The sequence below is a fragment of the Anomaloglossus baeobatrachus genome, chromosome 2 (assembly GCF_048569485.1).
Source record: "Anomaloglossus baeobatrachus isolate aAnoBae1 chromosome 2, aAnoBae1.hap1, whole genome shotgun sequence".
NCBI classification, from domain to species: domain Eukaryota; kingdom Metazoa; phylum Chordata; class Amphibia; order Anura; family Aromobatidae; genus Anomaloglossus; species Anomaloglossus baeobatrachus.
Genome location: NC_134354.1, coordinates 279,282,589 through 279,302,957, shown reverse-complemented (window position 1 = coordinate 279,302,957; position 20,369 = coordinate 279,282,589). Strand labels below are relative to the sequence as shown.

General features: G+C 43.1%; 1 protein-coding gene across 2 annotated transcripts in view; it reads right to left on the bottom strand.

The window, feature by feature from the left end:
* LOC142291352 (mitogen-activated protein kinase 14) overlaps positions 1 to 20,369 on the bottom strand; it is a 139,323-nt gene that overhangs the window by 9,877 nt on the left and 109,077 nt on the right. The window contains exons 9-11 of one of the 2 annotated variants that reach the window (XM_075335820.1): positions 10,668 to 10,747; positions 1,164 to 1,242; positions 877 to 1,050 (exon numbers count right to left, since the gene is read on the bottom strand). In XM_075335820.1, the coding sequence (XP_075191935.1) occupies positions 877 to 1,050; positions 1,164 to 1,242; positions 10,668 to 10,747 (333 nt within the window). The remainder of the gene's footprint in view (positions 1 to 876; positions 1,051 to 1,163; positions 1,243 to 10,667; positions 10,748 to 20,369) is intronic. The other variant, XM_075335821.1, reaches the window with a different exon arrangement.

The following is a 20,369-nucleotide window of genomic DNA, read 5'->3' as shown; positions in this document are numbered from 1 at the left end:
TCCCATCTTGCCCTGCTGCAGGGTAAGATGGGAAGGAGGTGACGTCGGGTTATTTGGCCGGCGAGCGCTTGCGCATAACGCTGGAGGCAGTGGGGGAAAGCACGTCCACGAGATTATGGGCGGGCACTTACGATGCAATCACAACGCCGCCCATAATCTCGTGCTTGTGACACACGTCACCAGCGATCCTGGCGTGGGCGGCACCTCGGGCGCAGTGGGCGGCGTCCTGATGGATGAAATGGAGCGTGGGGGGACGGCGTCAATGTGCTGGAGGAACAGCAACGGTCACCAGAGAGCCCGCCCCCATGGACGATTTACAAAATTTACATAGCAAAAAGGTACAAGTTTATAAAGTATTTAATTTGGTTTAAAAGGGGCCACAAAAAGTACAGGAACCTTGCTAGAATGCAGCTCAGTAGCTGCAGAGGGGGAAACTTTTAGGTTTCAAGCTAAATTTCTGATGACAAGTTCCCTTTAATGAATGCGGCCTACAGTTTTTATGCTGCAACAGTACAATGAAAGGAAGATGCTGCGCATGTGAATGCCTCTAGCACAGAAGCTCCACCAACATGTGTCCATGCAAGTTATCAGAATGTGTGAGAAAGAAACCTCTATATGCCTGTATGTAAAATCAAAGAGACAGTAATACAGTATGTGCAGACCTACAGAATAAGCAATTAAATTGTTTACATAAGCCTTTAAAAGACATTTGTCATTCAAATAAATCCTTAGATCTTCTAATAATCAAGAGTTATCACCAAAATTTAATAGTTAGCAGGTAACTGTAGAGACAGGATCTTAAATGCATTACAAGAGTTGTAAAGAGTACTTGTGATCAACTTCACACCACTAAAAGCAACTTCTAAAAACTCTTACTTTTCCATTCTTCAATATCAAGCTCACGGCTCTCAAAGCTTTGGTCATAAGGGTCAGCTATGGGTTCATCATCTGGGTCATGATACTGCGCAAAATAGGAATGGGCTAAAGCCTCTGTTGCAGTAATCCTCTTGTCTGTGTCCAGAACAAGCATTTTCTCAAGTAGATCTACAGCTGAGTAGAAAGGAAAGTGCAATGAGTGATCTCTAGACATTGTAGAGGAGGTTAGGTTAAAAATCTAGAAACAGCATAATATTGAATCATAGGTGCTAACATTTTTAACACACCTTGAGGGTTGGCTCCCAAAAAAACATCTTCAAAATTCATCTTCGGCATATACGGCAGTGACTGGATGTAATTCCTCGCCTGTAACAATAAGGGGAGGGAAAAAAAAAAAAAAAAAAAGCAAAAACAGAATTAAAAAGGCTTTTAATACACTTGAAGGCAAAAGTATATAAATGTGTACAAAATTTATATATCTATATTTATCTATCTATATATCTATCCATATCTATATCTATATATCTATCTATATCTATATATCTATATCTATATATCTATCTATATATCTATCTATATCTATATATCTATATATCTATCTATATATCTATCTATATTAGAGATATAGATATATAGATATATATATATATATATATATATATAAAAAAAAATCAGATTTGGGAAACCGCCGCAGGGAAGGAAAAGCAGCAAATCAAGCAGCTTTTGTTGAAATTGTCTCCGACAGCTGATCGTGTAATATGTACACAATCTTGGCACATCCAGGCCGTCTACGATCACAACTTCTTCAGTCTCTGACTGCAAGAATCCCATATGGCAACACATCTTTGGAAGTGGAGTATGCAGAAATCATTGGAGGATCAGAAAAGCAGGGCCATGACAGCTAAAAAACGAAGAGCCGATATACAACAGCAGTGAGGAGAAATAAAGTCAAGCGCTGGAACACAGAACCTTCATATATTGCTTAGTGGCAGCTCGAGTACTGCTGTATATTTTCGATTGAATGTTGGATAAAAAGCATGTACAAGGCCGCGTCATTTTGGGTGCAGTAGGAGCCGATAGCTGATTTATTGGGGGTGCAGGGTGTCATAACACCTCCAATAATAGATGTCTTGGACAAACCCTTTAAAGAACTTTATAGTAAGCTTTTCTAGACTTGCTTTATTTTTGCAGATCCAAAGGGAAACCTACAGCAAAATTCTAAAATAAATAAATAGGTTTGTTGCATATTTTGACGTTCCCATTGAATTGAAAGATACTTCAACAAATCGAAGTAACCACTTTGGTGCTGATATAATTTCCACAATTTAAGGATGAGATTGAGTCAAATCTCATTCTTGTAAACGCTACTCTATTTCTCTTCAAATTTTATGTCCAAATATCCAGACAAATAATTTACAGTAATTAGGAGTGAGAGTTTGTGACTGTGACCCGAGTTGTCAGCAAATCAATGTTTCAAAGCAGAAGAGAATATAATCTCCAGCTAAACATATGATCGCTAAAAAATAAATTTACCTGTACTTACAATGGCTCTAGAGCTTCAACACTCATCTCAAAACTATCAGCTTAATCCAGAATATTAATCAAGAACTATTCAAATAGATGAATGTAAAATATATGGTAAAAGGAATCTGTCATATTTACTAAATTAAAATAACTAGATATTGTTTCCTCACAAGGTAAAAATCAAATCAATCAAACTGATCAAATGAACAGGAAAGGTGCTTGAAACCAACAGGCATGTGTTGACAGGATGTCACTGACGCTGCTTAACTTCTAGAGTGATGATGTGCCAAGATGACACTAACACTAGAAGGACCCAGAGAGGGGTCATTTAACATTTCTACCATTGTAACCCTATGGAGCTCGAAATTCCTGGGACTTCTAGCATCAAGAAATGTTCTACATATGGTATACAGTTCCACTTGTGTATATCTTCCTATGTGAGAGCATCAAAAGCAATATGCTAATGATCCTCTGCTGTCAGCGGTAGCTGAGGGTCATGCGACTGTGATGTGATCTTGCAATCGTATCACAGCTGCAGAGAAGAGGGAGGGAGCACTTTCTTCCAATCTCCTCCCCGGCCTGTCTCTGCGTACATCACACTGCATTCGGATTACATACGAGTGCAGTGCGATGTTTCACACGCTCCCATAGACTTGTATGGGGGTTCGTGAGCAGAGACTCGCTGCCAATGCAGCATGCTGCAATTCATTCCATATGCCACTATGGCATGAGAAATCAATCGTAGATGGAGACAGCCCCATAGTTTTGTAGTAGAGTGACAGCAATTCGATGTTTTATTGGATTGCACTCATCCGTGCAAAAAACGCAAGAGGAACCAAGGCCTAAAAGTGAGAAACTCAGCCATGTCCATCTCCCCCTCTTCGCACTTGCGTGTGGACTGAAAGCATAATGATGGAGCTTCCCTAACTCAGAAGCAGAAACCATTGTATTAGATTTTTTTTTTTTTAACCAAAAATCAATAATACAAGTGAAGATGATACACTTTGGAAAACTTTTTTTTTTTACAGAAAAAATGCCTTTATTTACTTCAGTTGTACAATTGGTCTACATTGAAAGACCAAATTTCCTGCTAACTAATTAGAACGGAAGGAGCAAAATTAGAGGCATACACAGACATGCAACTCGGCGTTCACTAAAATGAGTGTTACACCTTAAACACTGATTGCTAGGATTAATGTTCCTTCACTGCTTCCCACAACTACTACAGTGCAGCCTACATTTTTTAGACTATTAAGCAAAGTTAAAATAGATGCCCGCCACAGTTACGTGGGTGAGAACATATGCAGTGGCCAAATAATCGCCAAGGGAGCTCGTTAGTGACCTATAGCAAAGCTCCTTGAGCCCTCTAGACATTTAACTCCTTTGGTGACCACAGTATCTAAGTGGTTTAACAAAAGGAGGGGCCCTGCATCACCAATGAGCAGTCCCTAAATGTGAGTATCGCTAAGCTACTATGTTAGTCGGGGCCCGAACAAAGGCTAGAGCTGTACTTCAATTAGACTGTACCAATGGACTGTCCATTGGTGTCAATTTATAGCAAACAGGCAATACATTTTTATTTTTACAAAGTAGAAATAGAAAAACTTTTTTTTTTCATATAAGGTGGTTTGTTTTAAAGTGTCCGGTAGCTTGGAGAAGAAAAAAAAAAAAAACAAAATCTGTAAAGTTGCTTTAGAACCTCCTGATTGAGTGATCATCTGCGAAAACATTGTGCAGCAGAAAAAGCAAGGAGCCGGCTGTCAAGACAGCTGGACTTCTCGTACAGAAGATAGAGACAGTGTTTTACAGTCTCGGCCTTCCTAATTGCTATATACACAGCTGAAAGAGCTATGTATACAGTTGCCTTCACCCATCACAGCAATCAGGTAATTGCTCACCAATATACCAGTCCCAGTCACAAAGGTAAAAAAGGCAGAAAAAAATATTATATTTTAATTATGAAATGCCCTGCAAATGTCTTACAAAAATTTTTAGGAGGGCAATAAATACAAAATAAAAAAAAAGAAAAAAAAAAGAAAAGCTACTGCTTGTTAAAATCGTAGTTTCTTTTCACTAACTGAACAAACAATTAAAATCTTGTATTAGTGGACCTTCCTGTTTAAAAATAAGTGAAAATTATGTGTTAATTACATGTTCCTCTAATTGAAGAAAGACTCGCATTAGGGGATTTTTTCTTCATTAAATTTGTGTTTGCATGCAATGTAATGTGTGTAAAAGCGTAACCGTCATTTTAATTTTTATATAATACCGGAGAAGAGTGCATTAGGCTAGTATATTAAAGCGCAACCATCGTTTTTATTTCAGAAATCAATAGTACACATGAAAATAAACAAACTTTGTAATTATCTTATCTCACAAATCTGCCTCTTTCTCTGCCAGAATTGGTCATTATCTAAATCCTCAATTCTGATGTAATATCTGTATTTAGTGAATACTTTCCCATTACTGATAGATGACAGTTGTTACTGATCAGAGTCTATGTAGGTAGAAAAGGGAGAAGCTAGAGGCAGAGCTCCACCCCCTCTTCATTTCACCATAGAATCTCATCAACACCAACCACCAACTCCTATCTATCTCAGTAATGGAGAAAGTCTTCACTGAACACAGATTTTACCGCAGAATGAGAATTTTCAAAATGACTGATCAACTCTAGCAGAGAAAGCAGATGTATCTGATAATAAATACAAAGTTGCTTATTTTCATGTGTACTATTGATAGACGAAATAAAAGCGATGGTTACGCTTTAATATACTAGTCTAATGCAGTGTTCTTCGGTAGCTAGTGCAGTTCTGCTCTTCTCAGGGACATCACTTCTCTTCAGATTCTCCGGATCACACTATGGTCTGTGTGACCTTGAAGTGGGTTTTTACAAAGTAAGCATACGGAGTGTCAGAAAGCGGCTTACATTATAAAAAGAGACCTCTGGTCACACAGAGCGAGTTTGATAGTCTGTAGCGCAGTGACGTCACTAAGAAGAGGAGCAGAAAAGTACTGAATAACGCAGAAGGTGGCGCTAGGTGAGTATATTAACAAATGCACACACGAGACTACATGCACATTTACACAGATTTATTTTTAATACAATCACGAGAAAGCCTCTTTAAATTAATAATATGAATAAAGACCTACTTGCATAAAACAAGTGTTAATTTTATTCTGTGGGTCAGCACGATGAAGGCAATATCACATTTATGTAGCTTTATGCTTCACTAATTTTATACAATAAACACTGTGTTCCTTTGTATCTCTGTAAACCAAGATATAAAATAGATTATTTTTTGACTAGTATCCTTTATGGCTTTTCTAGCATTTATTTCTGAAGCACTGCAGGTTCAGAGTCAAACATACATGGCTGAAATCATACAACCAGTGTCTGCTGCACAATGCCAATGGCGGAATGTATCAGCTGTACATCAGGTTCTCTTAAAAGAAGAGATTTTCTTTCTAGAAAACATCACTATATAATTGTATAACATCACCTAAATGTAATTCCTATTCACTATAATTGGAAAGACTACGAGCTTCACTTTTCTACATTAATTTACCCAATTTATGCTGGATTAAACACTATTGACATGAGGAACCTGTCACATCTACTGAAATAACATAATTCCCATAACGCAAAAGAAGTCTTAATACTATGTATGCATTATGACATTTTAAGACTATTTTACTGGTATATCAAAGCAGCAGTTTTTTCTTTAAATTTATCCTGACACTAGGCATCCAACATAAATAACTCAGTCAGTATTACCTTAATATACTTGTTCCTTTCCATCTGAAAATTTATGGATTCCCTTTTTTCGGTCATGTCATGTAATCTCATGGTGACCGCCTGAGAAAAACAATTTTATACTCTCTGGGGAAGTCACCATAATTTCCTGTATGATAGACTGTACCACATATTTTCTGTTTTTGGGAGTACCGGAACTCATCACAGTTACTGATTAATATTAGACATCTCGAGTTACACAGTTATAAATTACAGTCTATGATCGGTTTAGCCTGTTTGACTACACACTGATAATAATGTGTTGGCACACTGAGATTAGCATGCAAAGAATAATAGGTTTACCCACTTAAAAATTTTTCAGGTGCCTAGATTTTTTGAATGGATTTAGGGTATTTGTGGAATTCAAAAATCACATTACTTTTGCTGTATTGGTTCTAGTTTGAGATAATGGATAACCATGAAAATAATACATTCCCCCAATGTGTGTGATAAATGCAAAAGCTTTCGGTCTGTCTTTTGACAGTGTCTCAGGTAATTAAATATCCCATATAATTATTTTGCATTTCAATTTATAGGCCTATGCTGCTATAAAAGAAAATTTTTGAAGCTCAAATTCTACTATGAATTTGCTGAGGAAAGAAGTCGACCACAGTAAAGGTTTGTCGACCCAGTCTTGGTTTATACCCAAAAAGTTCTGTCTTAAGTATATAACTACATGTAAAAAAATATGACTTCATCAAGATCTTACACCAACAATCCTGATGAATTCTGATACATCTATTGAGAGTGCATGGTAAAAAACAAATATCACGGACTTTGTACTTCAAGTATACTTGGCTTATTCTGGAGTACAGCGTGGAGACCAGGATAAGTCTTGGCCTCCACCATATGGTTTGCAAAACGTGTGGTGCACCTATGACCGTGGACAAACGTGAAAGGAAACAAAAAAAGTTTCAACTCTGGTGTGCCAATGGCACGGAGAGAATCGAAAAACCACCATAACGATTGTTATTTTTGTGCTGTAAAGATTAAAGGCTTTAAATCATTACAAGAATCTTCGGTGAGATTATCCTGATTTGCAATCAGGAAGACTACCTATTCCATGTGGCCATGACGTTCCCATACCAGTGCTTACCAGAGAACCAGACCATACACTGTCACACTGAAGAGAGGCAGGTATTGGCATGTATGGCAGGTAGTAGCATTGGAAGTGAATTTGAGGGAAGTTCTTCGAGGCCTCAACCATTAACCCAAAAAGTACTCAATAAACCTGATTCGAAACAAACTTTGATTTGTCTAAGCAAGCATCCAGACTTAATGAACAAAATCTTATAAAGGCAGAAGTTAAAATTACAGCCTATTGGACAAAAGAAGAGAGGCTTCTCCCAACTTTCAAGCAAGAGGAATAATGTGTATACTGCAATGATATCCCAGGAATTGTACTTCAAATGAGATTAATGGAATATCGAGCAGAAGACTGGCGGCTTTTTATACACTGCTCCATTAGAAACTTGAAATGTGTTGTCTCCCATTCAGTTGTGTCTTTTCCCACTGCACACTCAACAAAACGTGTAGAAAATGAAAATGTAAAAATTGTATTGCAGAAAATCTGATGATTGTGAACATCAGTGGTTGCTTTGTGTCGATCTGAAGATGGTGAATTTCTTGCTTGGGCAGCAATCTGGATATACAAAATACCCATGCTCATGTGCCTCGGTGATAGCAAGGCAAAGCAAGATTATTGGACAAAAGTGTCATGGTCTACAAGGGAAGAAATGATTGTTGGTGCTGCAAATATAAATCAACAAGGAGACGGTGGACAAGAACAAAATAATTCTCCCACCACTTCATATTAAGTTAGGATTAATGAAGAAATTTGTTAGGGCTTCGGACATATGGGCTAACTGCTTCAACCTTTGTAGATCATCCCCTGGACTGAGCATGAAAAAAACCTAAAAGCTGGAATCTTTGATGGTCCCCATTCGCACACTCATGAACGATTCCAATTTTACACCTTACACTAAGGTTTCAGATGGGAAGTTTTGTCTCTGTTGTGAAAGACTACTTTGGCAATAACAGGAGCATACAATTAAAAAAAAATTGGTGCAAGATATGCTTGTTAATAGGAGTATAAAGATGTACTCTCCATAGCCATTTACTAAAGTATTGCGAAAGTATTTGGCCCCCTTGAGTTTAACCTTTTCCCACATTTCAGGCTTCAAACATAAAGATAAACATTTTAAAACAAGTGGGACAATTGCGAAGTTGAACGAAATTTATTGCTTATTTTAAATTTTTGTAAAAAATAAAAAACTGAAAATTGGGGCGTGCAATATTATTCATCCCCTTTAAGTTCATATTAAGTTAATATTTTGTAGTGCCACCTTTTGCTGCGATTACAGCTGTAAGTCGCTTTGGGTATTTGTCTATCAGTTTTGCACATCATGAGACTGAAATTCTTGCCCATTCTTCCTTTGCAAATAGCTGGAGATGAGTGAGGTTGGATGGAGAGCGTTTGTGAACAGCAATTTTAGCTCTTTCCACAGATTCTCGATTGGATCCAGGTCTTGACTTTGACTTGGCCATTCTAACACCTGGATACGTTTATTTGTGAACCATTCCATTATAGATTTTGCTTTATGTTTGAGATCATTGTCTTGTTGAAAGACAAATCTCGTCCCAGTCTCAGGTCTTTTGCAGGCTCCAACAGGTTTTCTTCAAGAATGGTTCTGTATTTGGCTCCTTCCATCTTCCCATCAATTTTAAACATCTTCCCTGTCCCTGCTGAAGCAAAGCAGGCCCAAACCATGATTCTCCCATCACCAGGTTTGACAGTGGGGATGGTGTGTTCAGGGTGATGAGCTGGGTTGCTTTTACGCCAAACATATCACTTTTCATTGTGCCCAAAAAAGTTAGATTTTGGTTTCATCTGACCAGAGCACCTTCTTCCACATGTTTGGTGGTGTGTCTCCCAGGTGGCTTGTGGCAAACTTTAAACAACACTTTTTATGGATATCTTTGAGAAATGGCTTTCTTCTTGCCACTCTTTCATAAAAGCCAGATTTGTGCAGTGTACGACTGATTGTTGTCCTATGGACAGACTCTCCCACCTCAGCTGTAGAGCTCTGCAGTTCATCCAGAGTGATCATGGGCCTCTTGGCTGCATCTCTGATCAGTCTCCTCTTTGTTTGAGATGAAAGTTTGGATGGGCGGCCGGGTCTTTGTAGATTTGCAGTGGCATGATACTCCTTCCATTTCAATATGATCGCTTGCACAGTGCTTCTTGGGATGTTTAAAGTTTTGGAAATCTTTTTGCAACCAAATCCTGTTTTAAACTTTTCCACAACAGTATCACGGACTTGCCTGTTGTGTTCCTTGGTCTTCATGATACTCTCTGTGCTTTAAACAGAACACAGACTATCACAGAGCAGGTGCATTTATACGGAGACTTGATTACACACGGGTGGCTTATATTTATCATCAGTCATTTAGGACAACATTGGATCATTCAGAGATCCTCAATGAACTTCTGGAGTGAGTTTGCTGCACTGAAGGTAAAGGGGTCAAATAATATTTCACGGCCCAATTTTCAGCTTTTTATTTTTTTACAAAAATTTAAAACAAGCAATAAATATTGTTCACCTTCACAATTGTGTCCCACTTGTTGTTGATTCTTTATCATAAAATTATTTTTTTTTATCTTTATGTTTGAAGCCTGAGATGTAGGTAAAGGTTGAAAAACTCAAGGGGGCCAAATAAGGCACTGTAAACATATTTCCAGATAACCTTGGAGACTTCAGTGTGGAACAAGGTGAGGGGTTCCACCAGGATATGAAGATGATGTAGGAGAGATATAAAGGCAGATGGAACATACTCAAGATGGCAGACATTTTTTTGAAGCAATGACATTACCAACTAATATTGCATTAATCAAAACCATAGATAACTTTTGTATGATTTTAGAATGTTTACTTAAAAACAACTGTTAACAAAAAAAGAATATTCTTGCAATTCTGAAAGCTTTTCAATCGTGTTGTGTTAACTATTAAATATCTGAGAAAATATAGCCAATCTGGCAAAAACAAAGTTTTAATCAGCACCATAAACTTAATATAAAACTGTTCAGACATCTTCGGCACCAAAATCAGCGTATACTAGAGCAATGTCCTCTTTCTAGTGAGGCACAGATGTGCTGATATATCATGTTATTTATAGCAGAAGAAGAATAAAAAGCAGGAAAAGCTCTAGAAATCATGATCGAGGCTGAGAAGAAGAGAACAGTAATCTGAAATGCATTGAAATTCATACAAGTGTAGAGTGACAAGAATTAAGCAGGGGTGCAGTTATAAGAAACAACAGTTTAATTACTTAAAATTAAACACACTGTAAATATTATATACATGCATAAAAGAATGAATGCACTCAAAGATTAGGTCATTATCAGCGGAACTCAGAGTTGCTATCACATTATAAGGTTACTGGCAAGGGGTCATCCCAATTCTTGCCCTCTCACCTCATGGCTAGGCATCCTGTTAATGAGATAAATAGGAGGTGTTCCAGTCAGTCGCATTATCTGTTGGAGCTGATTAATATCTTATGAGCCTTGTCAAGGGCTTTAAAAGCAGAACAAACAGCATGGATATCAAGGATGCAACTCATTTTTTTCCCAACACTCTAGTTCTCTCAACTTGAAATGTGCGCACACAATAAAAAAAAAAAAAAAATCAAAAACACCACGCACCCATTGACTATTATATTAGCCATGCTAAAGCACCATGTTACAAATGCTCCAAGGTGAAAAAGCCATTGTCTCTCATACAGTCTCTTATGATAGTCACACATTTTCCTTCTCCATCAACAAGCAAGATGGAATTCGCATGCAATGTGGGGGAACAAGCAAACTACTTAATGGAGGTGATAAGGAAACCAAATTTAATGAGTTGTGATAACGTTTAGGTTGCGTTCATGCTGCATGTTTTGTTGATATCATTGGACAATTACAAGTGGTTTTTAAATTGCAGTAAAAAAAAAAATGTTTTGAGCTTTAAGAGAAAAAAAGAAAAAAAAAAAAAAAAGAAGTGCAGTTACAATGGGTGTCAATTTTTATTTCATAATCCTTTAAATGTCTAAATATAAATAGTTATAAAATCCAAACTTAAAAATCATATCTACAATTCCGTGTTTTCTAATATGTGACAAAGCATGAAATACAGGGGAGTTATTGATGGCAATTACTGAGGATGTGACCGCGATCAGAAAAACGGGGCTTTCCCAGGTAGGCACTACTTTTTAGCACTATTTGCATTTTCAAGATCTGGATACAGTTAAAAAGGTTTTTCCCATGAACAAAAGTTTATTTTAATCAATAGATCTTGGAATAATGTTTCCCAATTGGATGTGTTTTAAAAATAATGTTCCTGTGCTGAGATAATGTTATATATATTCCCCTGCTATGTGCTGTGTAATGGCCGTGTCTGACGGTACAGGGACATTGTCTGAACATACCACAGCTCCTGGGCATGAGAGCACACAAGGGTATACAAACATTACAGCATGGGATTACAAATAATTCTTTGAGGTAAAACGTTTTAAAACCAGGCAGGGAAATGTTTTACCTCACAATAAGGGTCCCGTTACACATAGGGACCTTCCAGCGATCCCGACAACGATACGACCTGATCAGGATCGCTGGTACGTCGCTACATGGTCGCTAGTGAGCTGGCAAACAGGCAGATCTAATTAACGACGCAGCAACGATACGGCGATCCGTATAATGACCTCGGCGGTCGTTGGGACCCTGTCACACTGCAGCTATTCTGACGACTCAGACCTCGATAGAAGCGTAGTGTTTACACCCAGGCATGCCTTGAGGTCGCTTGTCATTGTTATGGCATCAAACACCAGGATTCATGCTGCCCAACGGGACACCAATGATCAAAAAAATGAACCAGGACGTTCAGGTACGATCTGCGATATTGCAGCGGGGGGCTGGTCGCTGCTGTGTCACACTTGGCGAGATCGCTAGCAAGGTCGCTGTTGCGTCACAAAACCTGTGACATTTCAGTGATCTCACTAACGACATCGCTATTGTGCAACGGGGCATTAAGAATCAGCTATGATCCCATGCTATGTCTGTACTGTATACTCCTGTGTGCTCCCCTGCCAAGAAGATATATGTTCAGACAATGCCCCTGTACAATCAGACACGACCATTACGCATTACATAGCTGGGACAACATTTATAAAGATTATCTCAGTAGAAGGAAAAAAAAAAATTTTTAAGTACATACAAAGGCTGCTTAAAAACTACTAAGAGTTGGAAGATGTCAGGTGGTGCAACAACATCAAATGCCCAACCATAGGCTGAGGAGGGAAAAAAAAGAAGGGAATTTTGTTACTTACCGTAAATTCCTTTTCTTCTAGCTCTTATTGGGAGACCCAGACGATTGGGGTATAGCTACTGCCCTCCGGAGGCCACACAAAGCACTACACTAAAAAGTGCAAGGCCCCTCCCCTTCTGGCTATACCCCCCCGTGGTATCACGGGTTCTCCAGTTTTAGTGCCAAAGCAAGAAGGAGGAAGCCAATAACTGGTTTAAACAAATTAACTCCGAATAACGTCGGAGAACTGAAAAAACCGTTCAACATGAACAACATGTGTACCCGCAAACAACAAAAAAATCCCGAAGGACAACAGGGCGGGTGCTGGGTCTCCCAATAAGAGCTAGAAGAAAAGGAATTTACGGTAAGTAACAAAATTCCCTTCTTCTTCAGCGCTCTATTGGGAGACCCAGACGATTGGGACGTCCAAAAGCTGTCCCTGGGTGGGTAAAGAGATACCTCATGTTAGAGCTGCAAAACAGCCCTCCCCTACGGGGATGTCACTGCCGCCTGCAGGACTCTTCTACCTAAGCTGGCATCCGCCGAAGCATAGGTATGCACCTGATAATGTTTGGTGAAAGTGTGCAGACTCGACCAGGTAGCTGCCTGGCACACCTGTTGAGCCGAAGCCTGGTGTCGCAAAGCCCAGGACGCACCCACAGCTCTGGTTGAGTGGGCTTTCAGCCCTGAAGGAACCGGAAGCCCAGCAGAACGGTAGGCTTCCAGAATTGGTTCTTTGATCCATCGAGCCAGGGTGGCTTTAGAAGCCTGCGACCCCTTGCGCTGGCCAGCGACAAGGACAAAAAGTGCATCTGAACGGCGGATAGGCGCCGTGCGAGAAATATAGATTCTGAGTGCTCTCACCAGATCTAGCAAACGTAATTCTTTCTCATACCGGTGAACCGGCTGAGGACAAAAGGAAGGCAAGGATATATCCTGATTAAGATGAAACGAGGATACGACCTTAGGGAGAAACTCCGGAATGGGGCGCAGCACTACCTTGTCCTGGTGGAACACCAGAAAGGGAGCCTTGGATGACAGAGCTGCCAGCTCAGACACTCGCCGAGGCGATGTGATCGCAACAAGAAACGCCACTTTCTGTGACAGGCGAGAAAAGGAAACGTCCTTTAGAGGCTCGAAGGGCGGCTTTTGCAGAGCAACTAGTACTCTGTTCAGATCCCATGGATCTAACGGCCGCTTGTACGGGGGCACAATATGACAGACCCCCTGTAGGAACGTGCGCACCTTAGGAAGACGTGCTAGACGCTTCTGAAAAAAACACAGATAGTGCCGAGACTTGCCCTTTAAGGGAGCTGAGCGACAAGCCCTTTTCCAACCCCGATTGCAGGAAGGAAAGAAAGGTGGGCAATGCAAATGGCCAAGGGGATACTCTCTGTGCAGAGCACCAGGATAAGAAAATCTTCCACGTTCTGTGGTAGATCTTAGCAGACGTTGACTTCCTAGCTTGTCTCATTGTGGCTACGACTCCTTGAGATAATCCTGCGGACGCTAGGATCCAGGACTCAATGGCCACACAGTCAGGTTCAGGGCCGCAGAATTCTGATGGAAAAACGGCCCTTGGGACAGTAAGTCTGGTCGGTCTGGCAGTGACCACGGTCGACCGACCGTGAGATGCCACAGATCCGGATACCACGATCTCCTCGGCCAGTCTGGGGCGACGAGTATGACGCGGCTGCAATCGGATCTGATCTTGCGTAACACTCTGGGCAAGAGTGCCAGAGGTGGGAAGACGTATGGGAGCCGGAACTGCGACCAATCTTGAACTAATGCGTCTGCCGCCAGAGCTCTTTGATCGCGCGACCTCGCCATGAATGCCGGGACCTTGTTGTTGTGCCGGGACGCCATTAGGTCGACGTCCGGCACTCCCCATCGGCGACAGATTTCCTGAAGCACGTCCGGGTGAAGGGACCACTCCCCTGCGTCCATGCCCTGGCGACTGAGGAAGTCTGCTTCCCAATTTTCTACGCCTGGGATGTGAACCGCGGATATGGTGGATGCTGTGTCCTCCACCCACATTAGAATGCGCCGGACTTCTTGGAATGCTTGCCGACTGCGCGTCCCTCCTTGGTGGTTGATGTATGCCACCGCTGTGGAGTTGTCCGACTGGATTCGGATCTGCTTTCCTTCCAGCCACTGTTGGAAGGCCAGTAGGGCAAGATACACTGCCCTGATTTCCAGAACATTGATCTGAAGGGTGGACTCCTGCGGAGTCCACGTCCCCTGGACCCTGTGGTGGAGAAACACTGCTCCCCACCCTGACAGACTCGCATCTGTCGTGACCACTGCCCAGGATGGGGGCAGGAAGGATCTTCCCTGAGACAATGAGGTGGGAAGGAGCCACCATTGTAGAGAGTCCTTGGCCGTCTGGGAAAGAGAGACTTTCCTGTCCAGGGACGTTGACTTCCCGTCCCATTGGCGGAGAATGTCCCATTGAAGTGGGCGCAGATGAAACTGCGCAAAGGGAACTGCTTCCATGGCTGCCACCATCTTCCCGAGGAAGTGCATGAGGCGCCGTAAGGGGTGCGACTGGCCTTGAAGGAGGGATTGCACCCCTGTCTGTAGGGACCGCTGCTTGTTCAGCGGAAGCTTCACTCTCGCTGCTCGAGTATGAAACTCCATGCCAAGATACGTTAGCGACTGTGACGGTGACAGATTCGACTTTGGAAAGTTGATGATCCATCCGAACGTCTGTAGAGTCTCCAGCGTAGCATGTAGACTGAGTTGGCATGCCTCTTGAGAGGGTGCCTTGACAAGTAGATCGTCTAGGTAAGGGATCACCGAGTGTCCCTGAGAGTGCAAGACTGCTACCACCGCCGCCATGACCTTGGTGAAGACCCGGGGGGCTGTCGCCAGACCGAATGGCAGAGCTACGAACTGAAGATGGTCGTTTCCTATCACAAAACATAGAAAACGTTGATGTTCTGTAGCAATTGGCACGTGGAGATAAGCATCTTTGATGTCTATTGAGGCAAGGAAGTCTCCTTGAGACATTGAGGCAACGACAGAGCGGAGGGTTTCCATCCGGAACCGTCTGGCGTGCACATGTTTGTTGAGCAGCTTTAGATCCAGAACAGGACGGAACGAGCCGTCCTTTTTTGGAACCACAAAGAGATTGGAGTAAAACCCTCGCCCTTGTTCCTAAGGCGGTACAGGAACCACTACTCCTTCCGCTCTTAGGGAGTCCACCGCCTGCAGCAGGGCATCTGCTCGGTCTGGATGTGGGGAGGTTCTGAAGAACCGAGCTGGAGGACGAGAACTGAACTCGATTCTGTACCCGCGAGACAAAATGTTTGTCACCCACCGGTCTTTGACCTGTGACATCGAAATGTCGGAAAAGCGGGAGAGCCTGCCCCCGACCGGAGATGCGGAGGGGGGGGGCTGGAAGTCATGAGGTAGCCGCTTTGGAAGCGGTTCCTCTATTTGCTTTCTTGGGGCGTGCGTGAGCCCGCCAGGAATCTGAGACTCTTTGCGTCCTCTGAGTCCCTTTGGACGAGGAGAATTGTGTCTTGCCCGAACCTCGAAAGGACTGAAACCTCTGCTGCCATTTTTTCTGCTGAGGTTTGCTTGATCTGGGCTGGGGTAAGGAAGAGTCTTTACCCTTGGACTGTTTAATGATGTCAGCCAATGGCTCGCCAAACAGTCTATCTCTAGATAAAGGCAAGCTGGTTAAACATTTTTTGGAACCAGCATCTGCTTTCCAGTCCTTTAACCACAAGGCTCTGCGCAAAACTACCGAATTGGCGGACGCCATTGAGGTGCGGCTGGTAGATTCTAGGACCGCATTGATAGCGTAAGACGCAAACGCAGACATCTGCGAGGTAAGGGACGCCACTTGCGGCACCGCTGGATGTATGATAGCATCCACTTTTGCTAAACCAGCTGAAATAGCTTGGAGTGCCCATACGGCTGCGAATGCTGGAGCAAACGACGCGCCGATAGCTTCATAGACAGATTTTAACCAAAGGTCTATCTGTCTGTCATTGGCATCCTTAAGTGAAGCGCCATCCTCCACTGCAACTATGGATCTAGCTGCAAGTTTGGAAATCGGGGGGTCTACTTTTGAACACTGGGTCCAGCGCTTGACCACATCAGGGGGGAAAGGAAAACGTGTATCCTTAGAACGTTTAGAGAAAACGCCTTTCTGGATGAGCGTCGTGTTTCTGGATTGACTCTCTGAAGTCAGAGTGATCCAAGAAAGCACTCAATTTACGCTTGGGATAGAGGAAACGAAACTTCTCCTGCTCTGCAGCTGCCTCCTCTGCAGAAGGAGCTGGGGGAGAAATATCCAACAGTCTATTGATGGCTGAGATAAGCTCGTTTACCATGGCGTCCCCATCCGGGGTATCCAGATTGAGAGGGGTTCCAGGATAAGACTCCTGATCACTCTCTTCAGACGCATCACAGGGCGACTGATTGCGCTGAGACCCTGAGCAGTGTGATGACGTTGAGGGTCTTTCCCAGCGAGCTCGCTTAGGGTGGCTGGGGCTATCATCTGAGTCATAATACTCAGCCTGGGAAGCCGGGGACCCCCTTGCAGTCTGGATTAATTCCAACTGAGGGGGATTAGAGGACAGAGACCTCGCCGTGTCCATAGACTGAGCCCCAGTCATGGATTGCAAAGTTTCAAGGATTTTTGCCATAGTCACAGACATTCCATCAGCAAAAACTGCAAAGTCTGTCCCTGACACCGGGGCAGGACTTACAAGCGTCTCAGCCTGGGTCACTACCCCTCCGGACTCCGGCTGGCGAAGCAGCACCGGATCTGAGCATTGCACACAATGGGGATCTTTGGAACCTGCTGGTAGAGCAGCCCCACATGCAGCACACGCAGTGTACACAGCCCTAGCCTTGGCAGCCTTGCGTCTTGTGGATGACATGTTGCTGCCTCCTCAGAGCGATCTGGGGTATCCAGCCAGGAAGCGACCTCACAGTGCAAGAAATAAATAAATATATATATCTGGTGACACAGTACACCAATGCACACTGAGGCACTAGAGGGGCCAGCTGAAATGCCGCTTACCGCCCGCTTAAGAGCGGGTGTGTGGTCTCCAAAAGCCCCCTAGTCCAGGTCTCCCAGAGCCTTGCGTCCTTCCTCTAGCCAGACTGCATGTAATGGCTGCCGGCGTCCTGGGAGAGGAGGGGGGGCGGGCCCTGGGCGTTCCTGACTAAGAGCGGGAAGCCTGCTTCCCTCTGTGCCTAGTGAGAGGGCTGGAGCATGTAAATCAGGCTCCAGCCCTCGTCGCTGCTGCGAAACAGCGTCTCTCCCCTACCCTGATTGACAGGGTGGGGGCGGGAACGAAGCGGAGCTAGGCCGCAAAAGCCGGGGACTGGATTTATAAACGCCGCCGCCGTAAAAGCGCGGTCGGCGTGTCCCCGGCGCACTACAAGTCACAGCAGCGCCGCCGGTCCAGTGGGGGTCGGCGCTGCGTTCCCACAACACAAAAGTCCCCCAGTAAACTGCAGGAACACCAACTCAATCGTTACGGTCCCCGGCGCACTACAACACCCAGCCAGCCCGGAGTGTGTCTGTGCCTGCCGGGGACACAGAGTACCTGTATGATGCAGGGCCTTGTCCCTGATTGTACTCCTGCTCCGTATCCATCAGGTGCTATGAGTCTGTGGATGGAGCCCGGCGTCAGAGCTTAGAGGCCGGCAGGATCCCACTTCCACAGAGCCCTACAAGGGGATGTGGAAGGAAAACAGCATGTGGGGCTCCAGCCCCTGTACCAGCAATAGGTACCTCAACCTTACAACACCATCCACGGGTGAGAAGGGAGCATGCTGGGGGCCCTATATGGGCCCTCTTTTCTTCCATCCGAAATAGTCAGCAGCTACTGCTGACTAAAATCTGTGGAGCCATGCGTGGATGTCTGACCTCCTTCGCACAAAGCTTGAAAACTGGAGAACCCGTGATACCACGGGGGGGTATAGCCAGAAGGGGAGGGGCCTTGCACTTTTTAGTGTAGTGCTTTGTGTGGCCTCCGGAGGGCAGTAGCTATACCCCAATCGTCTGGGTCTCCCAATAGAGCGCTGAAGAAAAAAGGATCCTGTCGATAGTCAACGTGATGAGAGTTTGATTTCAATTGTTACTAAAACGGATACCATTAGTCAGTAAAGGCACTAAGGGGGATATCAGTGTGTGGAGGCACAAGGGGGCAATAATTTAGCAATGAGACGCAAACGGACCATTTTTTCTACAGTATGGAGGGGGTTCATTATTGTACAGAGGCACAAAGGGTTCCTTATTGTATTGTGTCTCAAACGGGACTAATTATATGGGGAACAAAGCGATCATGACATCTGTATGGTGGCAAAAGAGTGAAGGCATTTTACTTTTGTGGAAACAGAAGGGGTAACGGGTAAGTTGTTCGTTAAGGAAAAAGTAAAACTAGCATATGGCAGTGGGGGTGGAAAATTATTATGTAGCGCGCTATGTAAACTAGTTAGAGGTGAATAAAATTAATCAGGAAAATTTTGTCACATTCTTAAAAAAAAAAAGTAGAGGGAATGAAGATGTCATGGCGGGTCAGGGGAAATGAATTACTTCAGTTGGTGAGAATGGTCTATACAGCACCCGTATACAACTGATATCTACCACTATATTGTCATGGCATTAAGAAATATTGATCTTATTACAGTGTTTATTACTACATAAGGTATTCCTGTAGTATTGGTGTTAGTATAGTGGGCAGGCCCCCTTCACACACCCGTATAAAACCACATACAGTATGTGTAGCACGGTTTGTTTTGACCATCCGTGTTGAACAGTGTGTACATTTTTAAAACCAGTGTGCCATCCATGTAAATTACAAAGCTTCTCCCATACTGTCAATGTTTAACATGTACGGCACACAGTTGCTATCCATATGCTGTATGTGTTTACTTGGACCCATAGCCTTGTATTGGCCATTGTTGTCCGCTGCCAGAAAAAAACAAAAGGAAAACAGACATGTCTCTGTGTGGTTCACACGGACCGTGAGCAGCACTATAGGTTATAACTAGTGATGAGCGAGCGAGCGTGCTCACCACTGCTCGTTACTCGATCGAGCCTGAAGCATCAGAGTTTGAAACTGCTCAAGTTTCCCAATGACTTCCATTACTCAGTACTTGAGATGGATCGGAGCAACCAGATGCTGGATCGAGTAACGAGCATGCTCGCTCTGCAATAGTTATAATGGGTACGTGTGGCATCTGTAAAAGGAAAAAAAAAAAATTACAGATGCCACACTTACTGAAACACCGCATGTAGGAAGGGGGCCAAGCACAGTATAGTATATTTTCTTTAGGCTACTTGAACCCTATCTTTCTAGACTTTATCGAGGCTACAGGAGCCAATGCATGCCAGCAACAAGCTGGTGGTTGTGGATGGAGGCAAGATACAAATATTTCCCCTGACGCCTATAGGACTATAGTTATTCCACTGACGAAAAACCAGTGTCGATGGGGGTCATGGTCCTTGCTGATTGCTCAAAAAATGTGTCACATGTGCACTGCTCAAGGAGGAGCACTCTTCCCTTGTATGAACGTGTACAACGACTAGTGTTCATTAGCACAGCGCTCATGCTTCTTGAGCAGCAACATTGATACATTTTGAGAAATCAGTGGACTTTTAAGCACATTGACATTGAATGATTTGCAGGACATTTCAGGCCCTGTTATATATTAAGAGGGGAAAAAAAAACAAAAAAACTGTAGGTACAATTTAAAGACCTATGCGAAACACCTGTAGAATTACTACAGGATTAGTAATATGTATCCTTTAGGTGAAAAACCCAGAAAGCAGGCTCAGCACCAGACACACACAGGTATTAGAC